The sequence below is a fragment of the Schistocerca gregaria genome, chromosome 2 (assembly GCF_023897955.1).
Source record: "Schistocerca gregaria isolate iqSchGreg1 chromosome 2, iqSchGreg1.2, whole genome shotgun sequence".
In the NCBI taxonomy this organism is placed as follows: domain Eukaryota; kingdom Metazoa; phylum Arthropoda; class Insecta; order Orthoptera; family Acrididae; genus Schistocerca; species Schistocerca gregaria.
In genome coordinates, this window is record NC_064921.1 from 122,007,521 (window position 1) to 122,028,173 (window position 20,653).

General features: G+C 37.6%; 1 protein-coding gene across 1 annotated transcript in view; it reads right to left on the minus strand.

Annotated features, from left to right (window-relative positions):
* LOC126336485 (dynein axonemal heavy chain 7) overlaps positions 1–20,653 on the minus strand; it is a 978,012-nt gene that overhangs the window by 560,000 nt on the left and 397,359 nt on the right. Inside the window, exons 16-19 of the mRNA XM_050000228.1 lie at positions 19,922–20,159; positions 18,735–18,850; positions 15,443–15,584; positions 3,973–4,109 (exon numbers count right to left, since the gene is read on the minus strand). Of these exons, the coding sequence (XP_049856185.1) occupies positions 3,973–4,109; positions 15,443–15,584; positions 18,735–18,850; positions 19,922–20,159 (633 nt within the window). The remainder of the gene's footprint in view (positions 1–3,972; positions 4,110–15,442; positions 15,585–18,734; positions 18,851–19,921; positions 20,160–20,653) is intronic.

The window sequence follows — 20,653 nt, forward strand, 5'->3', positions numbered from 1 at the left end:
ATTCCAACTGTTACTCCAGTCACAAGTATGCCCTGTCTAGCAAAAGGTATAGCCTTGTGTGGCAGCAGTCACATCATATATACTGCTTGCACATCAATTAGTCAAAAATATTCATGTGGGAATGCCAGTTAACCAGCTGTCCACAAAGTCAAGTAACAAAAACTATACTCAGGTTAACAGTAAAGTCAACCACTCAATTCCTGAAATATAGCAAAATATCAATGATATCAACAGCTGCTTGAGAACCTTTGGTTTTTGGATTGTTCCCCCAGCAGAAGGTGCTCTTAACTGCACAACTAGGAACAATTCCTCCAATATATCCTCTGTTCTGGCAAAACCCTTTTTTCAACTCACACATTGCCAGTCTTAACTGAGTACTCCCCTTTACAATGTATATAAAGCTTATTTTTCCATTGTTACAAGCCTGTGGCCTCTTCTCTTTTCCCTCCCCATCCACAAACACCTCACTAAGCTTCTTTGTCCCCACATCTCTCACCACTCACTCTCAGTTACCACATTCCTTTCTTATTCCTAATCTCCCCACTCCCCAATACCTATTTGCCTAGGCAACCACTCAGTCAATGACATTGTGGTCATAAAGTATGTGTGTTTGTGTGTGTTTTCCTAAAATTAAAAATGAGTGCTACTTCAATTAAAAGCTAATGAAATATTCTCAGAATATTTAGAGAAACTAATTAAATGTTGTTTCAGATATTAGAATTTGGCAGCTACTCTGCTAGAAAGAAATGAATCATGAGTCACTCGGAACAACCATGAGGAGGAGGTTAATTTTAGAATTATGATTCTGTCAGTTAATCACAACAAATCGCTCACTTTAAATAATGTTCTGATACCATACACACACAGTACAATTTTTCACATGTAGATGACTGGGGACGATTACAGTAGAAATTCAGGGTGATTGTAATTTAAGTTCCAGCTTTAAAACACTGTAAATAAAGAACCACTGTTCAAAATGCTGTCAACTGTGAACAGAATATTATGTCAGAAGAGGTAAATGTTATGTGGAAAATAACAACAACAACAATTATAATAGTAGTAGTAGTAGTAGTAATATTACTGAAAATGTTATGATTTGATGGCACTGTGAGTGGTAGCATATACAAAATAAAAGATGTGGAGTACATGCCAATTTCTCAGTTTTCACCTGAGAGGCTCAACGTGAAGGTCTCGATACAGGATTGCACACTGCTGGTAACACTCTTTTACAAGAATGATCACTGAGTGCCAGTAGCTCAGGCGAAATTTGGGACCCTTGAGGATACAAAAAAAAAGGCATTTGTTTGATGTCTGACAAGAATCAGGAGACAATTATTATGAAATTTCAAAAGACAGATTCCTTTGAAGTGCAATGAGGAAAACAACTGATCCAACACTAGTAGAAGACGTGGTCACAGCATTATAGGAGGGACTGAGTGACAATGTTCAAACAAACAGTGCATAGGGAATTGCCTGAACTCTGGACATGCCTCTGAGAGGGCACATAAAATTCTGCAGAACACCCTATATTGCTATCCATGCAAAATTACCCATGTTCAGGAGTTGCTTCAAGCTGATATGCCAGGATGATAATGTTTGCTCTAGAAGTTCTTGTGCACATGGAAGTGTACAACGAATAGCTGTGGAACATTCTCTGTACAGACGAAGCCCACTTCCATCTCCAAGGACATGTCAATACACAGAATTGGAGAACATGGCCAATGGAAAATCTGCTTACACATCAACCAGTTTGCTTCATTGTGCAATGATAACTGTGTAGCATAGATTGACAGCATTGGTTATCATAGGGCCATATTCTATTGAAGAGATGGGTCCTGCGAGTCCTGTTACCAGTAAAATCAGTGGTAAATGCTATGAGAGTCATTTGTCGGCCAACCTCATTCCAACTCTTCAACAGAGTGGATCTATGGTAGGATCATTTTTATGCAAAATGGTGCTTCTCCACACATTGTGTTGCCAGTGAATCAGCTGCTGCAAAGGCATTATCAGCCATCATTTCCCTACTGCCTGCCTGTCCTGGTCACCTGGTCTTAACCTATTTGACTTCTGTCTGTGGGGTTATCTGATGGGTGCTGTATTCAGTGCTGTGATACAAATCTAGTGAAATGAAGGCACATCCTGTGCAAAGCACTTTGAATGTGACCCCTGATGCATTTCGATCTGTTGTGGAACATGCTCTATCTCAGTCTCAGTTTGTGGTAGAAAACGGTGGACAGTATACTGAACACATCTCGTGCCAGTCTCATAACAACTAAAAACTGATTTCATTGTTGCTTTTATGCAGTTCCTACCCTCAGTACAATTAAAAACTGATGCCATTGTTGCTTCTTACGTGGGTTTTGGGCATCAGGGCAATTGAAAACCAACTTATCCCATCCATTGTCATACAACTTAGCCATGGTGGAGAGGCTTACCTAACTAACAGTACCACAACTGTTAAATGTTGAACTTGTGTAGCCATGCAGATTGCACAGCAGATTTGGTTTAATTTGCAGCTCACTCCATAGCCATTGAACTGTGAGTCATGTGTCATTTGCAACTGAATCCACTTACCTTATGATACTTATAGTGCCACCTATTGGGAAAATTTGCATTCCACCCCCACCCCTGTAATGTTTCTCCTCCTTCAATAATATTTTGTTAAAATTTTATGTCTTCTGTGCAGAGGTTCATTTTTGTACAGTGTTTTGCAACTGGAACTTTAATTATGATCACCCTGTACTTAATAAGCAAAATTAACTGGATCTATTACAACAGCACTCCAAGACAGAAGGGAACACAAAAGTGAAAACGAGCCTGATGATGGGAGAATTTACATTTTGCAACAAGTTATTTACTACCATTCAAACAAAAATATGTTTAAGATTTTTTTATTTATTCACCATCCATGAGGACCATTCCTCTTGGGATCTGTGGAAGGTACATTAGCATATTTGTTTATCTTTGTAAATATTTATTGTCTATTCCTGTTTTTCTGACATTTTCTACATCCTAGAGTATCTCCTCACTATGGATGTACCGGAATGAAAAATAACCTAATCTATTCTAAACATACTGTATGCTAAACATATTTGATAATTGTGATTGCTCATTTCTCTCAATGGTATTTGACAGATGCCATAAAAATTAAATAACAGCAAATGAGAGCTATGTGCATAGCAAGTGATAAGTTTAAATATTATGTAGTATATCAAATTTAGTACATTTCTCCAAATTAGTCACATCAGTCAGTCTAATGCTGGAACCTGGAAAGAAGCTTAAGAAGCTTCTGTATCCAAATTTTCCATTCATTTATGATAGAAATGCTGTTATATTCAATAAAAAAAGTTTATTAATGTATATGCATGCACAAAGTTAAGCTTTTGGTTGCTGAGCTATAGTCAGCAATGAGCTTCCTGAATGCACTATGGCATGCCTCATACCAGTCCCAGCTGGTCCTTCCCTGCAACTGAAAACTGTAAACAGACTGGAAGGAAATTCTCTCTGTTGTCAGCATTTTCTTAGTTGACTTCAGTTTCAAACTGCTCTTTATATGACCCAACACTGTAATCCTACTAAAATGAAAGAAAGACAGTTAAAAAAGCTTCATCTGCAATCTAAAACCAATACTGGGGTTATCACTATAACATACACTGTCATGACACACTTTAGGTGTAGTCATATATTAATGCTGTGTTAAAACATCTAAATGTATATACACGACAACTGAGGCCGAAGCACTATTGACCCCTGCTGCATGTACACATCACTGGCATAGAGGGCTTGCAAGTTTGTGACAGACATATACTTTCAAAGCACTTGAACTGTTAATAATCACAAAAATAATAATAGTCTACCCAACAAATAGCAGCAGCAGCAGTGAAAGTGTAGAGCATAGGTAATAGTTCAAACAAAAATCTGCTGTACAGCACTCAGTTTTATCAAAGAAAATGTTTCGGGTTACTGATATACCTTAAAAAATTTTCCTAAGGCAAGGTAATCAAGCCCATCTGAGCAGTTGAATACAACACACTGTTTTGCAACAGCTTTGGCCAAATCCTTTGTTGTTTCAGTTTTTCCTGTGCCTGCAGGACCTTCTGGGGCACCACCTAAATGTCAAGACATATTTTGTTTTGAAAAGTTACATAAAAAAGACATCAACTATAAAAAATTAATTAACACATCTGACACAAAAATATTACCTCTGCTTAAGATGAGAAACTTATCCATACAAAACAAAAACTGTTAACGTATGTTACCAAAAAGGACAGGTGCACACTCACACACACACACATATCCATCCGCACATACACAGACACAAGCAGACAGACTTTCTCTTTTTGTTTCTACAAGTAGTTTCACTTTGTATTCACTTCCCTTTTTCCATAATCTACCATACATTTTATCCTGCCTAATTATACTCAGAAATATGTCTGCTTGTGTCTGTGTATGTGCGGATGGATATGTGTGTGTGTGCGAGTGTACACCTGTCCTTTTTTCCCCCTAAGGGAAGTCTTTCCGCTCCCGGGATTGGAATGACTCCTTACCCTCTCCCTTAAAACCCACATCCTTTCGTCTTTCCCTCTCCTTCCCTCTTTCCTGAAGAAGCAACTATTGGTTGCGAAAGGTAGTAATTCTGTGTGTGTGTTTGTGTGTTCTGTTCATTGTGCCTGTCTGCCGGTGCTTTCCCGCTTGGTAAGTCTTGGAATCTTTGTTTTTAATATATTTTTCCCATATGGAAGTTTCTTTCTATACATAATGATGCTGTAAATAAAATAGAAAGAAACATCCACATGGGGAAAATATATTAAAACAAAGATTCCAAGACTTACTAAGTGGGAAAGCGCCGGTGGATAGGCACAATGAATAAATGTTTGTTTGTTTTATTCATTGTGCCTATCTACCGGCACTTTCCCACTTGGTAAGTCTTGGAATCTTTGTTTTTAATATATATATATATATATTGTAGTAGTTATAAGTAATGGGATCACAAGAGGATTGAAGAAAGTAAATTGGTACCACGGTTAAGGAATTTCTGTCAAATAAAGAGGTAAGGCAAACTGAAAATGAAAGGTATGAGCATATGTGGACTATAATTAAAATCTGAAGTAATCAGCTCATGTGTGAAATTAGTAGAACTTGGTGCAGCAGCAGAGGCAATATGTAGTATACCATTTTGGATATTATGTCTTAACATTTATTGTGGTATAACAGAAGTGTTTGTGCTCAGTGCAATAAGTATATGGAGATATCTACCCATAGAAGTTTGTCTTGGTACAGCCTTTTCTAACATTAAGGAATTACGACTTCAAACATATGAGGGTTGACTGAAAAGTAATGCCTCCACCCTACTAACTCCTTAACAGTTGGCAGCATTGGTAAGTGGCAGGTAATGGCTTGTTCCATAGCCTCTTATCTATAGCTCCAGTTGGAGGAAAGCCTTAGCATTGAATGGTTGTGTTGCTACAGTGTAAATTATGGAACTCCACACAGATAGTAAGTCAATGCAATTTAAGCAACATGCAGTCACTGAATTCTTGACAACAGAAGGTGTCACCCCAAAGGAGATTCATCTGAGAATGAAAGGTGTTTATGGTGATTGTGTTGATGTGAGTACTGTGCATTGTTGGTTGAGTAAGTTTAAAGATGTTGAGGCAGGAACATCTGACCTGCATGACAAACAAAGAGATGGGCATCCTGTGACAGCAACCACTGAGTTTCACAAGAACAATGTCAACAGATTGATTCAGGACGATTGTTGTATCAGTCCGAGAGAAATTGCAAGCACAATCGGAATTTCACAAAAAAGTGTGGGTCTGATTATTGCTTTGCTTGGCTATCGGAAGATCTGTGCATGATGGGTACCCTGGATGCTGACTCCTGAAATGAAAGCACTCAGTCTTGAAATTTGACAGGAACTCCTCTCACGTTGTGAGAATGAAGGTGACACCTTTCTCCTTTCAATCATGACAGGAGACAAAATGTGGGTACATCATTATGACCCGGAGATGAAATGTCAGTCTATGGGATATCAACACAAACACTCTCCCCAGAAAAAGGAATTCAAGACGTAGCCTTCAGCTCGAAAAATCATGGCCACAGTGTTCTGGGACACAGATGGTGTTATCTATGTTGATTTCCTTGATCGTGGAACAACAATAAATTCAGAGCATTACATCACATTACTGCAAATGACACCTAAAAAGGGTATGAAAGGAAAAGGGAAATGTTTTCCTGCATCATAACAATGCCAAACCTCACACTTCACATGCCACCAGAGCAGAACTTCAGAGACTGAATGTCACCACTGTATGGCATCTTCCATACAGTCCAGATTTAGCACTGTCTGACCTCTATCTGTTCCCGATAATGAAAGACTATCTGCGGGGACATCATTATGCTTCTGAAGAAGACATTGAGAGAACTGTGAGACTGTGCTTGAAGAAACAGTGTCAAATTCTTCCGTGATATCTTCAGAAAACATGTTCATCATTGGCAGAAATGAATCTAATTGGCTGGTGATTATGTGGAATAGTGAATATTGGTAATTAAAGATCACATTCTAAGGATTATTTCTGTTTGATTTATTAAAATATTCCTATCCAAATCCAATTAACGAAGGAAGAGGCATTACTTTTCATTCAACCTTCATACTTGCCGGAAGTAATGTGTGGAAAGAATAAGCAAGAGCTGTATGTAATTTGCCCTTCAGGCTATAATCTTAAGCAATTTGACGGACAGTGAAATAATAGTTTTTCTAAGTGATTACTTTGCCTGATTAGTAATGAGAGTTAAGTTTGCCTTAGAATAAGGAGCTGTTATTGTGGACTGTTTTTCAGTAGATTCAATTTTGCATTGGATAAGCAGAGCAGGTGTTTATTTCTTAGTTAATGAAGCAATAATGAAATAACAAAATAATGAATAATGTTAGGGTCTTAATGGTTAGGGAGCCTGTCTCTGCAGTAGAAATATTTTTTGAGAATGCACTCCACTAGCTAACGAGGTAAGAAAGGTAAGTAAAATAAATGGAGCTGACAGACATGACTAATGCAAAAGACTACTGTACACAAACAAATGTGGTGTAACTGTATTGATGATCTAATTTTGAACTATGCAACATGGGTACTGTGCAAATTGTGTAATTCATGACACTGTAGCTGGGAATGAGAGCTTAACAGAAAGAGCAATATTTTAGTGAGGTACATGCCATTGGATCTATAGGTTACCTGAAAACTTCAATTTGTGTTTCGAGGAATTTGAGCTTAAAGTGGTAATACTGGAATGAAGAACAGTAATTTTGCTGATTAACTGATAACTGTGGTGCTAGACTGATGTGAATATTCTGACAATTAAAGTAATTGGTAACTTTTTGTGGGGATTTAATTGTCTGATTAAATGAGAGTAGTACTCAGAGTTGAGTGGAGAAGTAGGGCAATGATGTGGTACAACTTCCATCCCCTTGATTTTCATTTGAGTAATAATTAAATTATGTGTTTGTGACTCTATTCTTCATTCATATGGGAATGATTAGTAAATCTATGCTACTGCACATCTTGAGTTTTTGGTATTTTGCAAATGGAAAAAGAGACTGAGATCTTTCAAGTTTAGCTAGTGTCAGACAGTTATGACTTACAGTAATGTTTTGTAGTGTAACGTGCACTTGATTTAAAGTTTTTTATAGTCTCCACCTTTCGTACTATAGTTGGTTTTAGTGTGAATTGTTGTAATGTTATGAGAACTACGTCACACATCTATTTATAAACTAATGACTATCATTTTTAGAGTGAAACATTGTTTTTCCTTATATTTAGAAGTAAAAGTGAGTGTACTAAAGTAGGGTATTTTGTCTAATTTTTTCATGTTACGTGGTGGAGGAGAACCACCTCCAAGGGAACGGATCACAGAGCATTTCCTTGCTAACTGCTGTTTGGACCTGTTGAAAGTATGGACAACTTTGTGAGAAAATGTGTAAAAGCTCATTTAAAGTGTGAAAGTGCTTGTGAAAAACACTAAACATTGAGCAAGTGAAATTTTCTGTCTAAAAAGTGAACTGCAATACCCAGTGTAATTTAACTTGTTGCAACCCAAGAGGATTTATTCTTTTAAGCAAGACAGGACTTGTATAAAGTGAAATGTATCTTGAACTGTAATTTTTATTTAGCCAAAACAAACATCACTTGTGCCAAAGATGCCTAAATTTTATTAAAAGTATAACGTGGATATTTTGTGCCATTGTACAATACATGGTATGCAAATATTTTGTATGGGGACTTTCATATGGCCAGTTCATATAGGTATAAATTTAAAAAAATATATGTACTGTAGTTTTGATGAGATTTCATATGTAATGTTTTTTGTGTGTAGATTGTTAAACCCAATGTCTGGGGTCTCTGGTGGTCATTGAATTGCCCAGTTAGCTATTTGCAATATCTACCTGGTAAGTCCAATGTGGGGGTGATGAGACGAAGCAAGCTGGGATATTTTTACTTTCCCTCTTGTTTTGCCATCTGCATTCTTAAAATTCATTTCTTCATTTTTGACCAATTACTATTAACACACATGAGTATAATCTGCATTTCAATAAGAGACAAAGGTTGACCATCAGTATTAAAGAATATATCACCAGATCTAACTTTGTGCTTAGTTTTATGTATGTAATTGATTTTCTAATTTATTTTAACTATTACTAGTTAGTATCTTTTGTTATGAGGCGAAATTAGTAATTATTTCATAAGTCAAATGTGTGTGAAATCTTATGGGACTTAACTGCTGTCATCACTCCCTAAGCTTACACACTACTTAACCTAAATTATCCTAAGGACAGACACACACACCCATGCCCAAAGGAGGACCCAAACCTCCGCCGGGACCAGCCGCACTGTCCATGACTGCAGCACCTTAGACCGCTTGGCTAATCCCACACGGCAATTTTTTTCATAACTTAAATTCTATTGTTGACCAATAAACAAATATAAATTCTGTACTAATTATAAATATTTGGTGGAAAAACTAATAGTATTCGTGAAGGATCTGTTTGACTCTATTCAAAAACATGTTAGCAAAGCCATCCCTTAATTAATTATCAAGCAATTAACAATTTCATCAAAGTGTTTTTTGCATAACTATGTCTGTTAATTTCATGATTTAAACAAATAATTCACCCTAACTCTTGAATTGAAGAAACTGTTAAAAAATATGGAATTTTTCCAAGTTTTCAGTTAATTGAATGAGGTATGCTTCAATTTTAATTTCTGTAAATTAAACATCACAAAATGTGTAGTTTCAGTGCCTATTATTGTGAGGATATATAAGGGCCTGATTTTTGGTCACGAGACAGTGAGTCCATGGCCAAATTTCAGACGAGAAACCCATAATGGTTAGATCAGTAACAATGCATCCACTTAACTATGAAATAAGTGTAATAGGTTGTATGCTAAAATAATGAAAGTGTTTGTTCAATATGTACCATATTATGCATCAAGAACTGTGGGTTAGGCTTTTACTGCTTGTAGATGTTCAACAGTCAACTATTGTACCAATATGTGAATGTTTGCCTGCAACCTATTACTGAGGCTTATTGAAAGTTAAACAACAGTGCACTGGCCATATAACTGTGTAATATTGGGGGTGGGGGTGAGGGGGCTACCTGTTGGCTACATCTTTTACGGTTGTCAGTACTGCACTTCCGCCCCCTATTTTTTTCAGCCAGTATCACAATGCAGTGTATCGACACCGAGGACCATCAATGAAGAAATAAAGCAGGCAAACTTCACACTGACAGGCATGTACCCTTTGCCCTGCTCAGATAGACTGATGGACAGATTAGATGAGGTTCATTATTTTTCCAAGATGTACTTGGTGGATGTTTCATAAAAACTGCCATAAGTCAGTAACATCTTGCCACGATATTTCAGCACAAAGTCTTTTGGCCATCTTCAGGTGAGTACAGCTAGAGAAGTACTGGTGAATATGCACTGAGCTCTGCTATTTAAAGCCAAAGGGGGCTGCATTGCGCATGCGCTGTGCATGTACTGTTTAGCGTGTGCTTTCACAACTCCAGGCACTGCGCCTAGTGCGCTCCGCGGTGAAAACTTGGCATTTCGATATCAGATCGATCTTCATCTTTATACCGATAACTATGCTGGCTACGAAGTTTCTCTACAATGGGATTCCAAGCGGAATTTAACTGGTAACCGCTATCTCGGTTGATAAGAGTCTCGCTGTCTGACAATTTTATTTCTATGGATTCATTTATAATTGAACTCCAGAAATTTGATGTTTGAGCCACAATTTTTGTATCATTGTAATTCATAGAATGGCCAGTAGAAATGTAATGTTCAGCGATTGCGGACTTGGTGGGTTGGAGAAGACGAGTATGCCTCTGATGTTCCATAATACGTTCCTGCACCGTTCTTGTTGTCTGCCCTATATATGACTTGCCGCAATCACACGAAATCTTGTAGACACCTGATTTATGTGGGCCCAGGTCATCCTTAACGGATCCCACCACAGAGGGTGCCAGGCGCAGCACACGGAATTATGAACGCGCACGCTAAACAGTACATGCGCAGCGCATGTGCAATGCAGCCCCCTTTGGCTTTAAATAGCAGAGCTCAGCGCGTATTTGCCAGTACTTCTCTAGCTGTAATCACCTGAAAATGGCCAAAAGACTTTGTGCCGAAATATCATGGAAAGATGTTACTGACTTACGGCAGTTCTCCCATGTTTTTATGGAACAATCAGTACGCCGGGAAAATTTCAAACATCACATACTTGGTGGATGCTTGCCTCCAATGGCCTTTGGATAACTACGCAAAGAATTTTTTGGTTATTACCATTCATCTCGAGCTATTAGAATTTCAATGCGTGCCCTTCAGCAGTGCCTCAGCACTGGCAATCTTTCAATGCTTTTTAGAACATCTAAGTGTCAAGGTGCCTTCTTGCTCAAATGTCCTGGATGACACTGTCATGTATGGACATTCTGCAGAAGAACCTTTAGTCAGTCTCAAGAGCCTTTTTCAATTACTGTTATTGGCAGGCTTCAAGCATCACAAAGGTGAATGCTCTTATTTCCAGATGGAAATGGAATATCTCGGACATGCCATTTATGTCACCATCAATGATTTCCTGGGTCCCAGAATTCTAAAAGAACTGCAAGAAGAGTTAGGCATACTTGACAACAACTTCAAATTCATTCCTCATGCTTCTCTGATTGCAGCTCTACTTCACAGGTTATGGATGTTCCATTTGCATGGACCAAGGAATGTCAGCTTTTGATCAGTTGAAATGGGCACTACGTAGTAACATGTACTCCATACATTTTTATGCAAATGAACCAGTTGTGTTAGCGGTTGATGCTTCTTCTATTGGCCTATGTGCCATTCTGTTGCGTCATGTCAGATCAGCAGATCATCCAATAGAATTTGCCTCCAAACTTCTGACTAAGACTTAGGCAAATTACAGTCACATTGAAAAAGAAGCACTGGCAATCATTTATGGTGTAACCAGGTTTCATCATTACCTCTATGGAAGGACGTTCTACTTGGTCACAGATAATAAGCCACTAACTTCCCTCTTCCACCACGCCAAGCTTGTTCCACCAGGGACAGCACAGAAATTGGCAATAATGGTCTTTACTGCTGTTGAACTACAGAACTACAACTACAGAATCTTGTACTGCCCTACGGATCAATATCCCAATGTTGATGTGTTGTCAAGGTCACTGGTGGACAAGAATGATCAGTTTGACTCCGCTGAACCATTATGTTGTCAGTTAGATGTTCTGGATCATTCCACAGTTCACAATTTTCCCATTGACTTTTGTTCACAGCACAGGCAACAGCTGTAGATACATATTTACGAATTCTGCTGAATTACTTGTGCACAACGTGGCCAAGTAGAGTGAAAGACATAATTCATCCACAAGTACATTGATATTGGGGTCACCATCAAGCCTGTCAGTACAGCATGGTGTTTTATTGTTAAACACTAAGAATGACCAGGCCCAGGTCATCATCCCATGCACCATTCAGCAGGATGTTTTAAAGTTTTTACATCATGGACACTAGGGTATTGTGAAGACAAAGCAGTTTGCTTGAAGCCATTGTTCTTGGCCAGAGATAGATGTCCAGACTGAAGACATGATGTCACGCTGCGCTGCTTGCATGGAATAACTGGCAATTTCACCTCAGAAAAGACTGACCATGGCCCAGCGGTCCAACAAAATGCATCCACAATTATTTTGCTGTACTTTTCTGGAACACACAATGGCTTATTTTAGTGGGTGCCTTCAGTCATTTACCCTTTGTGGTTCCTAATGGACTCTATGATGTCGACCAGTACTATTAGAACACTTACTTCAATTTTTTGCATCAAGGGCTTGCAGGAAGTGTTTCTGTCAAATAATGCACAGAAATGTTAGTGTCAGATGATGCACTGCAGTTCATCACACAGGAAATTGAACAGTTTTGCACAGCCAATAGTACTGAACATGTGATCACAGCACCTTTTCATCAGCAGCCAAATGATGGAGCTGAACTTTTCGTGTGAACGTTCAAGGTGTGGATGAGTCAGTTCTGTGGCACTCACTCATGGGAGCCTTGCAACTGTTTCTGTCCACCTAATGTGTGATGCCTCAAGATGGACCTCCCCAGCTGAACTCCTGCAGAGCCACTGGCATTGCACCCTCTTTCTTCATCTGCTGGTCAGTAAAATGTTTCTCATTTTCAGATCTACAACACAGTACTCCACGTCCTTTGACACAAGATGTTCTTGGTTTCTCTCCTACAGGGTCACTGCTCAAAAGACAATGGAACCAGCTTCGTCCTCTGAGACTGTGTGAGCCTGCTGTTGTGTTTTGTTTTACAGATTCAGCATGCAGCCTGGGGCTAGGTTTGTGGCTCTCCACTGTCTGCCACACTTCTTTGAAGGGTGCCCTCCAGCGATCAACACTCCAGCCCTGGATGTAGGAGTATGCCCTTCCTGCCATTTGCCAGGGGTTCCCATAGGGGCTGAGGGAGAAAGCCTGCAGTAGAAGTGATGTGCACCAGCACCACAGCAGAGTGGGCAATTCAAAAGGCAGCTCAATAATCAAAAAGACATCCTTCTACTTGTATACATCACACCACATCATATGCTTCTAGCAAGTTCACACCAGCATGTCTTCAGTGAACATTCTAATGGGATAAGAACTGTTTATTGTCCAGCCTTAACTTCTGATAGCAGTTAAACTTCAGGATCCGCTGGCTGAGCTGTTTGTAAAAATTTGAGTATTTGTCAATGTATGTGTTCTTGTCACTAATCACTATTAGTCTCTCAGTTTTCTCGTTGTTCTCCTCTCATAGTGTTTCCCTCAGAGCACTATAAATAGCTGAGGGTGGCAACGAGTAAAATCTCCTTCTGTGGTTGTATCAAAAGTATGATACAATACAAAATATGGTTATTGTAATGAAAAATCAAGGCACAATTGCAAGAACTGACAGAGACTAGTGAATCCTTTGAAAGAATAGAATTATGTGTTCCTGTTGAACCACTACCTAAGACTACAGTACCAAAGGACCACATTAGATCATCTTTTCAGATACCTTCTTATGATACCAATACCAAGTCAGAGAGATGAGACTGCAGCTAAATTTTTTTTAAAGAGTGGATTCTGAAGTTTAGGTTATCATTAAGCACCACAAGTGATCAAGGAATGAATTTTAGAAATGAACTGCTTAATCAGACTTCATGAACATGACTGAACTTAGAACTATCCTAGCACACTCTGTTGGAAACGGACACATCTGGTGAATCCACAGACTGGTCATTAAGATGGTTAGCCTCTAAGAGAGCAGCAAGTGTGATACCTATGACATTTGTATGTTATATACTGTGGTGCTGACAATGCAAAAATGGTCATGTCCACTGGCCTTAGTTGGTATGAAATCCTGTATGGAAGGAGGACACATTCACCACTCACCCCTGGACTTTGGCCACCACCGGAACTAGCAAATTAACACTTACAAAAATTAGTGTGTATACTAAAGGAGGCATAGAAGGGAGTGAAACAGTGAAATCATCAGTCATTCCTTCGGAAAGCAGAATTACATAATCATAGTACATTATTGGAATGGAGATCTGAGCAATGTAGTGTTAAAGGACAGTCAGTTCAGAAAGTTTAGAAAATACTGCAAATGACCACACTCATTCTTGGAGCCACTGTTACCAGTCATTACAGCTGCCTTTTCACTTGATTTCAGTTCATGTCAATCATGTGGGTAGACATCCTAAAGCAACACCAACAAATAACAAGGAACAACTGAGGTGCAGACCAGCTGTTCCTAAATCCAGGAAGTGAGCACTGTTAGGTCATATTCCAGACTTTGAGACTAAGATGTACCACACTCCAAGTGAACCAGCTCCAGACACCCCTACAGTTTCCTTTGGCATGTGTAAAATGATCAAGTGCAAGGCATATTTTTATTTTCAGACGTGTGCATATGTGAATGTGTTGTGCAAATACAGAACTGTATGTAATGTAACTTATCACTTTGATGGAGTGATGTGTTGTACAAGCATTTTTTGAACTGGTGAATGATTACCACCATGATAAAAAGTTTATTTTTGGGATATATCAGGTGAACTACTGTTTTGATGTATGTTTTAATTTGTGCATGTATCAATAGAGGGATGGACACAGTGTATCTGCAAGCTGGAATGTCAATAAACATCATACCATGTTCGTGTTACCTACTGATCAGGTGGTTTATTCCATGTCATAAGTTCCTGCCTTGGAGACATAGTGCGTGCCATAAATGGTGAAAATTAAATGTTTGGCATTCACAAACTCAATGCCTATGTTGCTGAGGACAAGCAATTTTATTGTGCTATTTGCTAAAGAGAAGCAGCATGACCTCACAGCTTGAAGCAATGGTGTTGAGTGACAAACTATTCAATGCTAACCTGCTACAGCTTTACAGTGAGTGGCTTCTTCAAGGAGACCATGCAATCACTCAAGAGGTCCTTAAGTCCTTAATATCCATGTTTTGCAATGGATCCTTAGTCTCTGGAACAGAATCTCAGATGGATCCAAAATAAAATGATTCTAAAACTGCTGCATATTCAACGTCATAGATGGCACAGGAAAAATGGCAGTACATTATGATACAGCTTGAATGAGGTTATTAACCAGTGTTACTCCAATAAATCCATTATACATAATGTGTGATAGGGTTTGAAATCATGAAATCACTTAACTGTAATCCACATTTTTAAAAGAAATAATATATCCCAATGGTACATTTTGCATCCTAAACCAAACTTCCATGACAACCATGTTTATCAAATTTAGTAACATAAAAATTTGTTCTTAAAGATATGCTTGTGTTCTAAAAAAATCTGAGCACAAAATTAGAATTAAACCCACTGAGAGTGCAGAAATAGTTTGCTTGACAGTACTTACCTAAATGTAGATGTAAGGCACCAAACAGTGTCCTGTAGCATCTATCAGTGAGTGGCGTTATAACAAGCCTTGGTGAATTGCCCAGGTATTCATATCCATACATTAATTGGGAATTTATCATGCGAGTAACCATCTGGCCCTCCTATGGAAACATAAAACAAATATTTATAATGTATCCATAATATGTACTGGGAGAATAACTTTGATTAAAAAATGCCATTGCACATTTTGTGTAGCACTATAATTACAACCACCAATGGCAATACTATAAATTTACAACATGTGTTTTCCTTGTTACTTACTACTTTCATTGAAATATAACTGCAGTAAGATACTTAGATAAACAAAGAAATGTACTTACAAAGTATAGAAAAAGGTATGTAAATCTATGAAACTTATCACTGAACTGTAAACATACATAATATAGCTAAAGAAAATCATCACAGGGTTGCTACATAGCTAAAGAAAAGAAATACTCACCAAGCAGCAGCAGCAGGTAGAAATGTATAACATGATATAAAAATGTCAGCTTTTAATACTAAGGGTCTCCTACTGGGGGAAGATAAGATACAGTTGCAATAAAAGAGAATGGTACAGCTTACAGATATAAAAATCTCACTGTAAACACCACCTAGATCATCGTGCCAAGGGATACTTTCTGGAAATGGTCCAGTGGAAAACTGAATTGTTTACATTACGATGAGATCTGAAAATTTGATAAGCTACATGTGGTTGAGATGGTGGTATGCAAAATAAAGATGACTGGGAATATACAGGGTATTTCAAAATGAATATACGGGTTTTAAGGATTTGGAGTATTGATTACATTCAACTAAGCATTATAAATAATACATCAAATGAAAGAGCAACTCACACTGTTTTTCTTACAAGTATTCAATATGAACACCATTTATATCACATCTAGTCAATATGAGAGTTGTTCCAATGTCATGATCAGTGCAACAAGGCTATTTTGAAAGTTGGTTGGATCAGATGGTAGCAGAGACACTACTCATGATGGTTTATGAACCCTCAAAGGTAAAAATCGCATGGTGTCAGATTGGATGTGAAGATGGAGATCATGCAAAACAGTCTCTGTTATCCAGCCCCCTGTGGCCATTCAGCAGTCAGGCAGAACGTCATTTAATCAACTGCGTACTGAATTATGACAGGCAGGTGGCACACCATCTTGCTGCCACGTAAAGTTCTGTATTTCACATTCTTCCAGTTGGATAAACTTCCCGCCGGGATATGGCAGATAAAACATTTAATCTAGGAGAACCTTACTGCATCTATACCATCGATTTAGTGGCTCCCATATGTGCACATTATGTGTGCTGACTTTTCCACTTAGATGAAATGTCAATTCATCACTGAAGACGACAGCATTCAGAAAATCTTCATCGCCATGCAGTAAAATTTAGTTTTCAAAGTTGGCATGTAAACTGTGGATCTGTAGGCTTTAAAGTCTGTAACAACTACAAATGATAAGGATGTAGTTGAAAGTATCTTGCTAAAAGCCTCCATACATACCTTACTGGAACTGCTAGTTCACTACAATTGGCCTAGCAAACTGATGTCTTGGGGCTGCTCATGAAAGTCTCTTTCACTTGCTCAACATGTTCTCCACTCACTTGGTGGCTCCATACTCTTCCATTTGTGCAGTGGTACACAACAAAAATATTTAAGCTGCTCTTTCATTTGATGTATTATTTTTAATTGTAAACTGAATGTAATAAATGATAGAAAGCTTTTAAACCCATTTATTCATTTTGAAACACCCTGTATAATAAAAGAGACACAAAAGAGAGAGACTCTACATTCAAGAAAAACTGAAAAGAAAGGGAAAAATTAGTTAGATGAGAAATAATTATCTGAACAAGTACACTTTTCTTAATAAGAGAAAACATTAGAGATCCATGTACACTACTTGTGAAGGTGATATATTAGCCTAAGTAGTATTTCCACATTACAAAAGTTGAACATATGCAGTCAGAGGGATACAAACTAAATATACCATACATAAAACAAGGTGAAGGTGATTATTTAAATTACAGAGAATTAAAATGTCATACATTAGGTTCCAGTGGTGTATGGCATTTAGTACTGCACTAACCCACTAAATGCATAAATCTATTGGACTTGAACACTGTTGTTTCATAAAGTTGAAGAATTCTAGCAGGTACTGTCATCTGCTATCTCTTGATGCACAATATTTGAAAAAAGTTATTAACTCCATAGCACTAGTTGCTGATCATGTTATGTCAATAATTTAATCCTAATTTTTGTCATATGAATTAGTTACTTATAATGGAAAAAATTAACATCCAATGTATCTTGCAATAGTGCCAAATATTAGTATTAAATGTGGTAAAGTCTCATTTCACCAACGAGGTACAGCCTTAGGATTGAGCAGAGAAAATAAGCTATTTTGGGGTCACGAAGGCTTCTAAAAGACATATGCTATAAGATATTCTCAAAAAAATTATATTTGTGCCATCAGCTGTACAATTGTACGTTTATGCTCTACCGGTTTAAATAACTACAGTCATCTTCATAGGAGAAAATAGAGTACACTAACGGATGAAAAATACGATTACATTAAATATGACCCAACCAAGTGTGGAACATACATAACTGTACTAATAGCCTGTATTAACAAGGTCCATATAATTGTGCTTTGCCTTGGTGCAATTACAGCCAGCAAGTTTATGGATCACCAAGTATGCATTATTGTATCTGTGCCACAGCACAGCATGTTTTATGGCCTATGTTATGACAGACTTTAATGAGAGTTATGTATATTCTACATTTGTTTGGGTCGTACTGATGATAATTATTATTAAATAATAATATGAATTTTGACTGTTAATCCATTACTATTTTGGTTTTCCTTATCCACAGTTTGTCTTCCCTTAAGCACTTCAAGCACTAACACATTCTTCTTCCATTTTTCTCAACTTTCTACTAATAAAACAATTTTAAGAATTTTCAAATGATAGAGATTCAAACATTTCTAAATATATTCCTGGCTCGGTAAGTTGGGGGAAGATGCTACTCTTCTGTTATTACTTAATTTGCAAGAATGGAGACTAAGCATAAAACTGTGTGTTCACCTAGAAAAACATCTCAAAATGAAAGAGTAACATCATAAACCATATGAGAAATGCTGGTTGTGCTTTTACGAATCTTAACAATCTTAACATATTAGAAGTTCATTCTAAGTTGCCAACATCAAAATTATCTTTAATGATTTCTTAGTTAGAAAAGTAAATTCCTTGCTAAGAGTTACCTCCCAATAATAACGAAGTTGACATAACCACTGGAAGTCATCGTCTTTTAAAACATTCTTGTCAATAATCCCTGCAAGCACGTCCCTAGCGTGGACATCCAGAACCACAAGAGCACCTGCAATAATTTAATGTCTTGTCATCAAATATTGCAGCACATGTCTGAAATGCAGTACAGCCACAGGAATATACACTAAACTAATGTTTAAAACTAGACCAGTGAACATAATATGCAGAGCTCCCTACAAAAATATGTAAAATGTGGTGAAATGAAACAAAATCATAAAAGACTAGTGAAACATCATGATTTTGCACGTAAAATAAGGGTCTTCCCTTATCCAAAGAATGGGTAACTCTTAAAAGCAATAATGTGCACTCCACCAATAGGTACCAGCTTCTATTCATGCAGTAAAAGTATCACAGGTGGTGGTGGGAGGTCTCACTGAGATTTTTGTGGTCATTCTAATGCAATGTTCAAATCGCAATATTCTTTTGCAGAAGCTTGGGACTGCATTTGTCATGAGGACCAGCCTCTGTAAACAGCCACAAATTTTGAACCAGTGAATGATAGACTGTCTGTATCAGAAATCAAACATGCCAAAATAATTAAACCCTACTTAACACACATACCCCTACAAAGGATAGAAACAAATGGGATCTGCTGGATGAAACACAAGTTAAAGTACCTAACACCATGTGAAGTTTCTTAAGGGTGATTTTAATGCTCAAAGTGGTTGAGAACAGAAGTAAAAGAAACTGATCGGAAACTGTCCCACCTTCGCAAGAGCCAACCAAAATGGCAATAGATTGGTCTCCATTTGTAAAAGTCACAACCTGATGGTCATGTCCACTCACAGATTAAAGAAACACATCAACAAAGATAGGAAAGCTACAGTTATAAAATAAAAATAAAATAAAAAACCTGAAATGATGCAAAATAAGTTACTTTCAAGCTCACTTTGTTGCAACTTTCACCTCTGGAGATGGACTGACTTTCCTTCAATGCTATTCTGTACACATAAACTGAAGTCTCTCTTTTTTAGAAACTTTAGACAAGTTACACTTCTCAGTCTGGTGAATATTCATTGTGACAAATGGGATATTTATGCTTTTTTATGTGAAGAGCTGTCTGCAAAACTATAAAATCAGTTATTTTAAATAAATCATTTACAATAACATTTGAAAATACCTAGAGTAATCCTGTTCTGCAAAGACAGTTTTCCTCTAACTAAGTCAATTATTCTGTCTATCTGTTCATTACTCATATCAAGATATTGACTGAGGCCCATAGGACCTTTCCTGATTGCTTCATGTACTTCTGAAGTCCAGAAAGTCATTGAAACAGCTAATACAGTTTGGCCTGGCCATTCCAGAACCCATTCATCTCTCTTCTTTGTTGGATAGGCCAGCAAAGATTCTTTCACTTTCTGAAAAAGAACAAAGATTTTAATTTGTGTAACATGATAGTCATTTTCACAATAAATACCAAATTTATTTTAAGTAATGAATTTCTTTTATGGTGATGGTGATAAAACTTGTTTCTGAATTAGGAATGAATTGTAAGGAATAACATGTCTCTTATGTGTTACTCTGTGTAGGTAGATCAATGTTTATTATAACTCGCACTGAAGGTAACATGGATACCAGCAGAATGAAACAAATGGTATAGGAGGTAAATGACCCTGGAGATCACCAAGTAAATAATTATCTGAAACAAATCCATTGTGTAGTAATGTCGTCTTAAGTTTATGCAATAATCCAGGGACAAATTCAAATCAGTATCATTAATCAGATGAGGTCTAAACTCAACTATTCAATGGTGCACAATGAAAGGCTTCAATGACCAGCAAGAGGCTGGCTAGCAATAACTGTGCTGCAGTTTTTGTAGGTAAACACTTGCCGGAGGGCAGCAACACCAGAG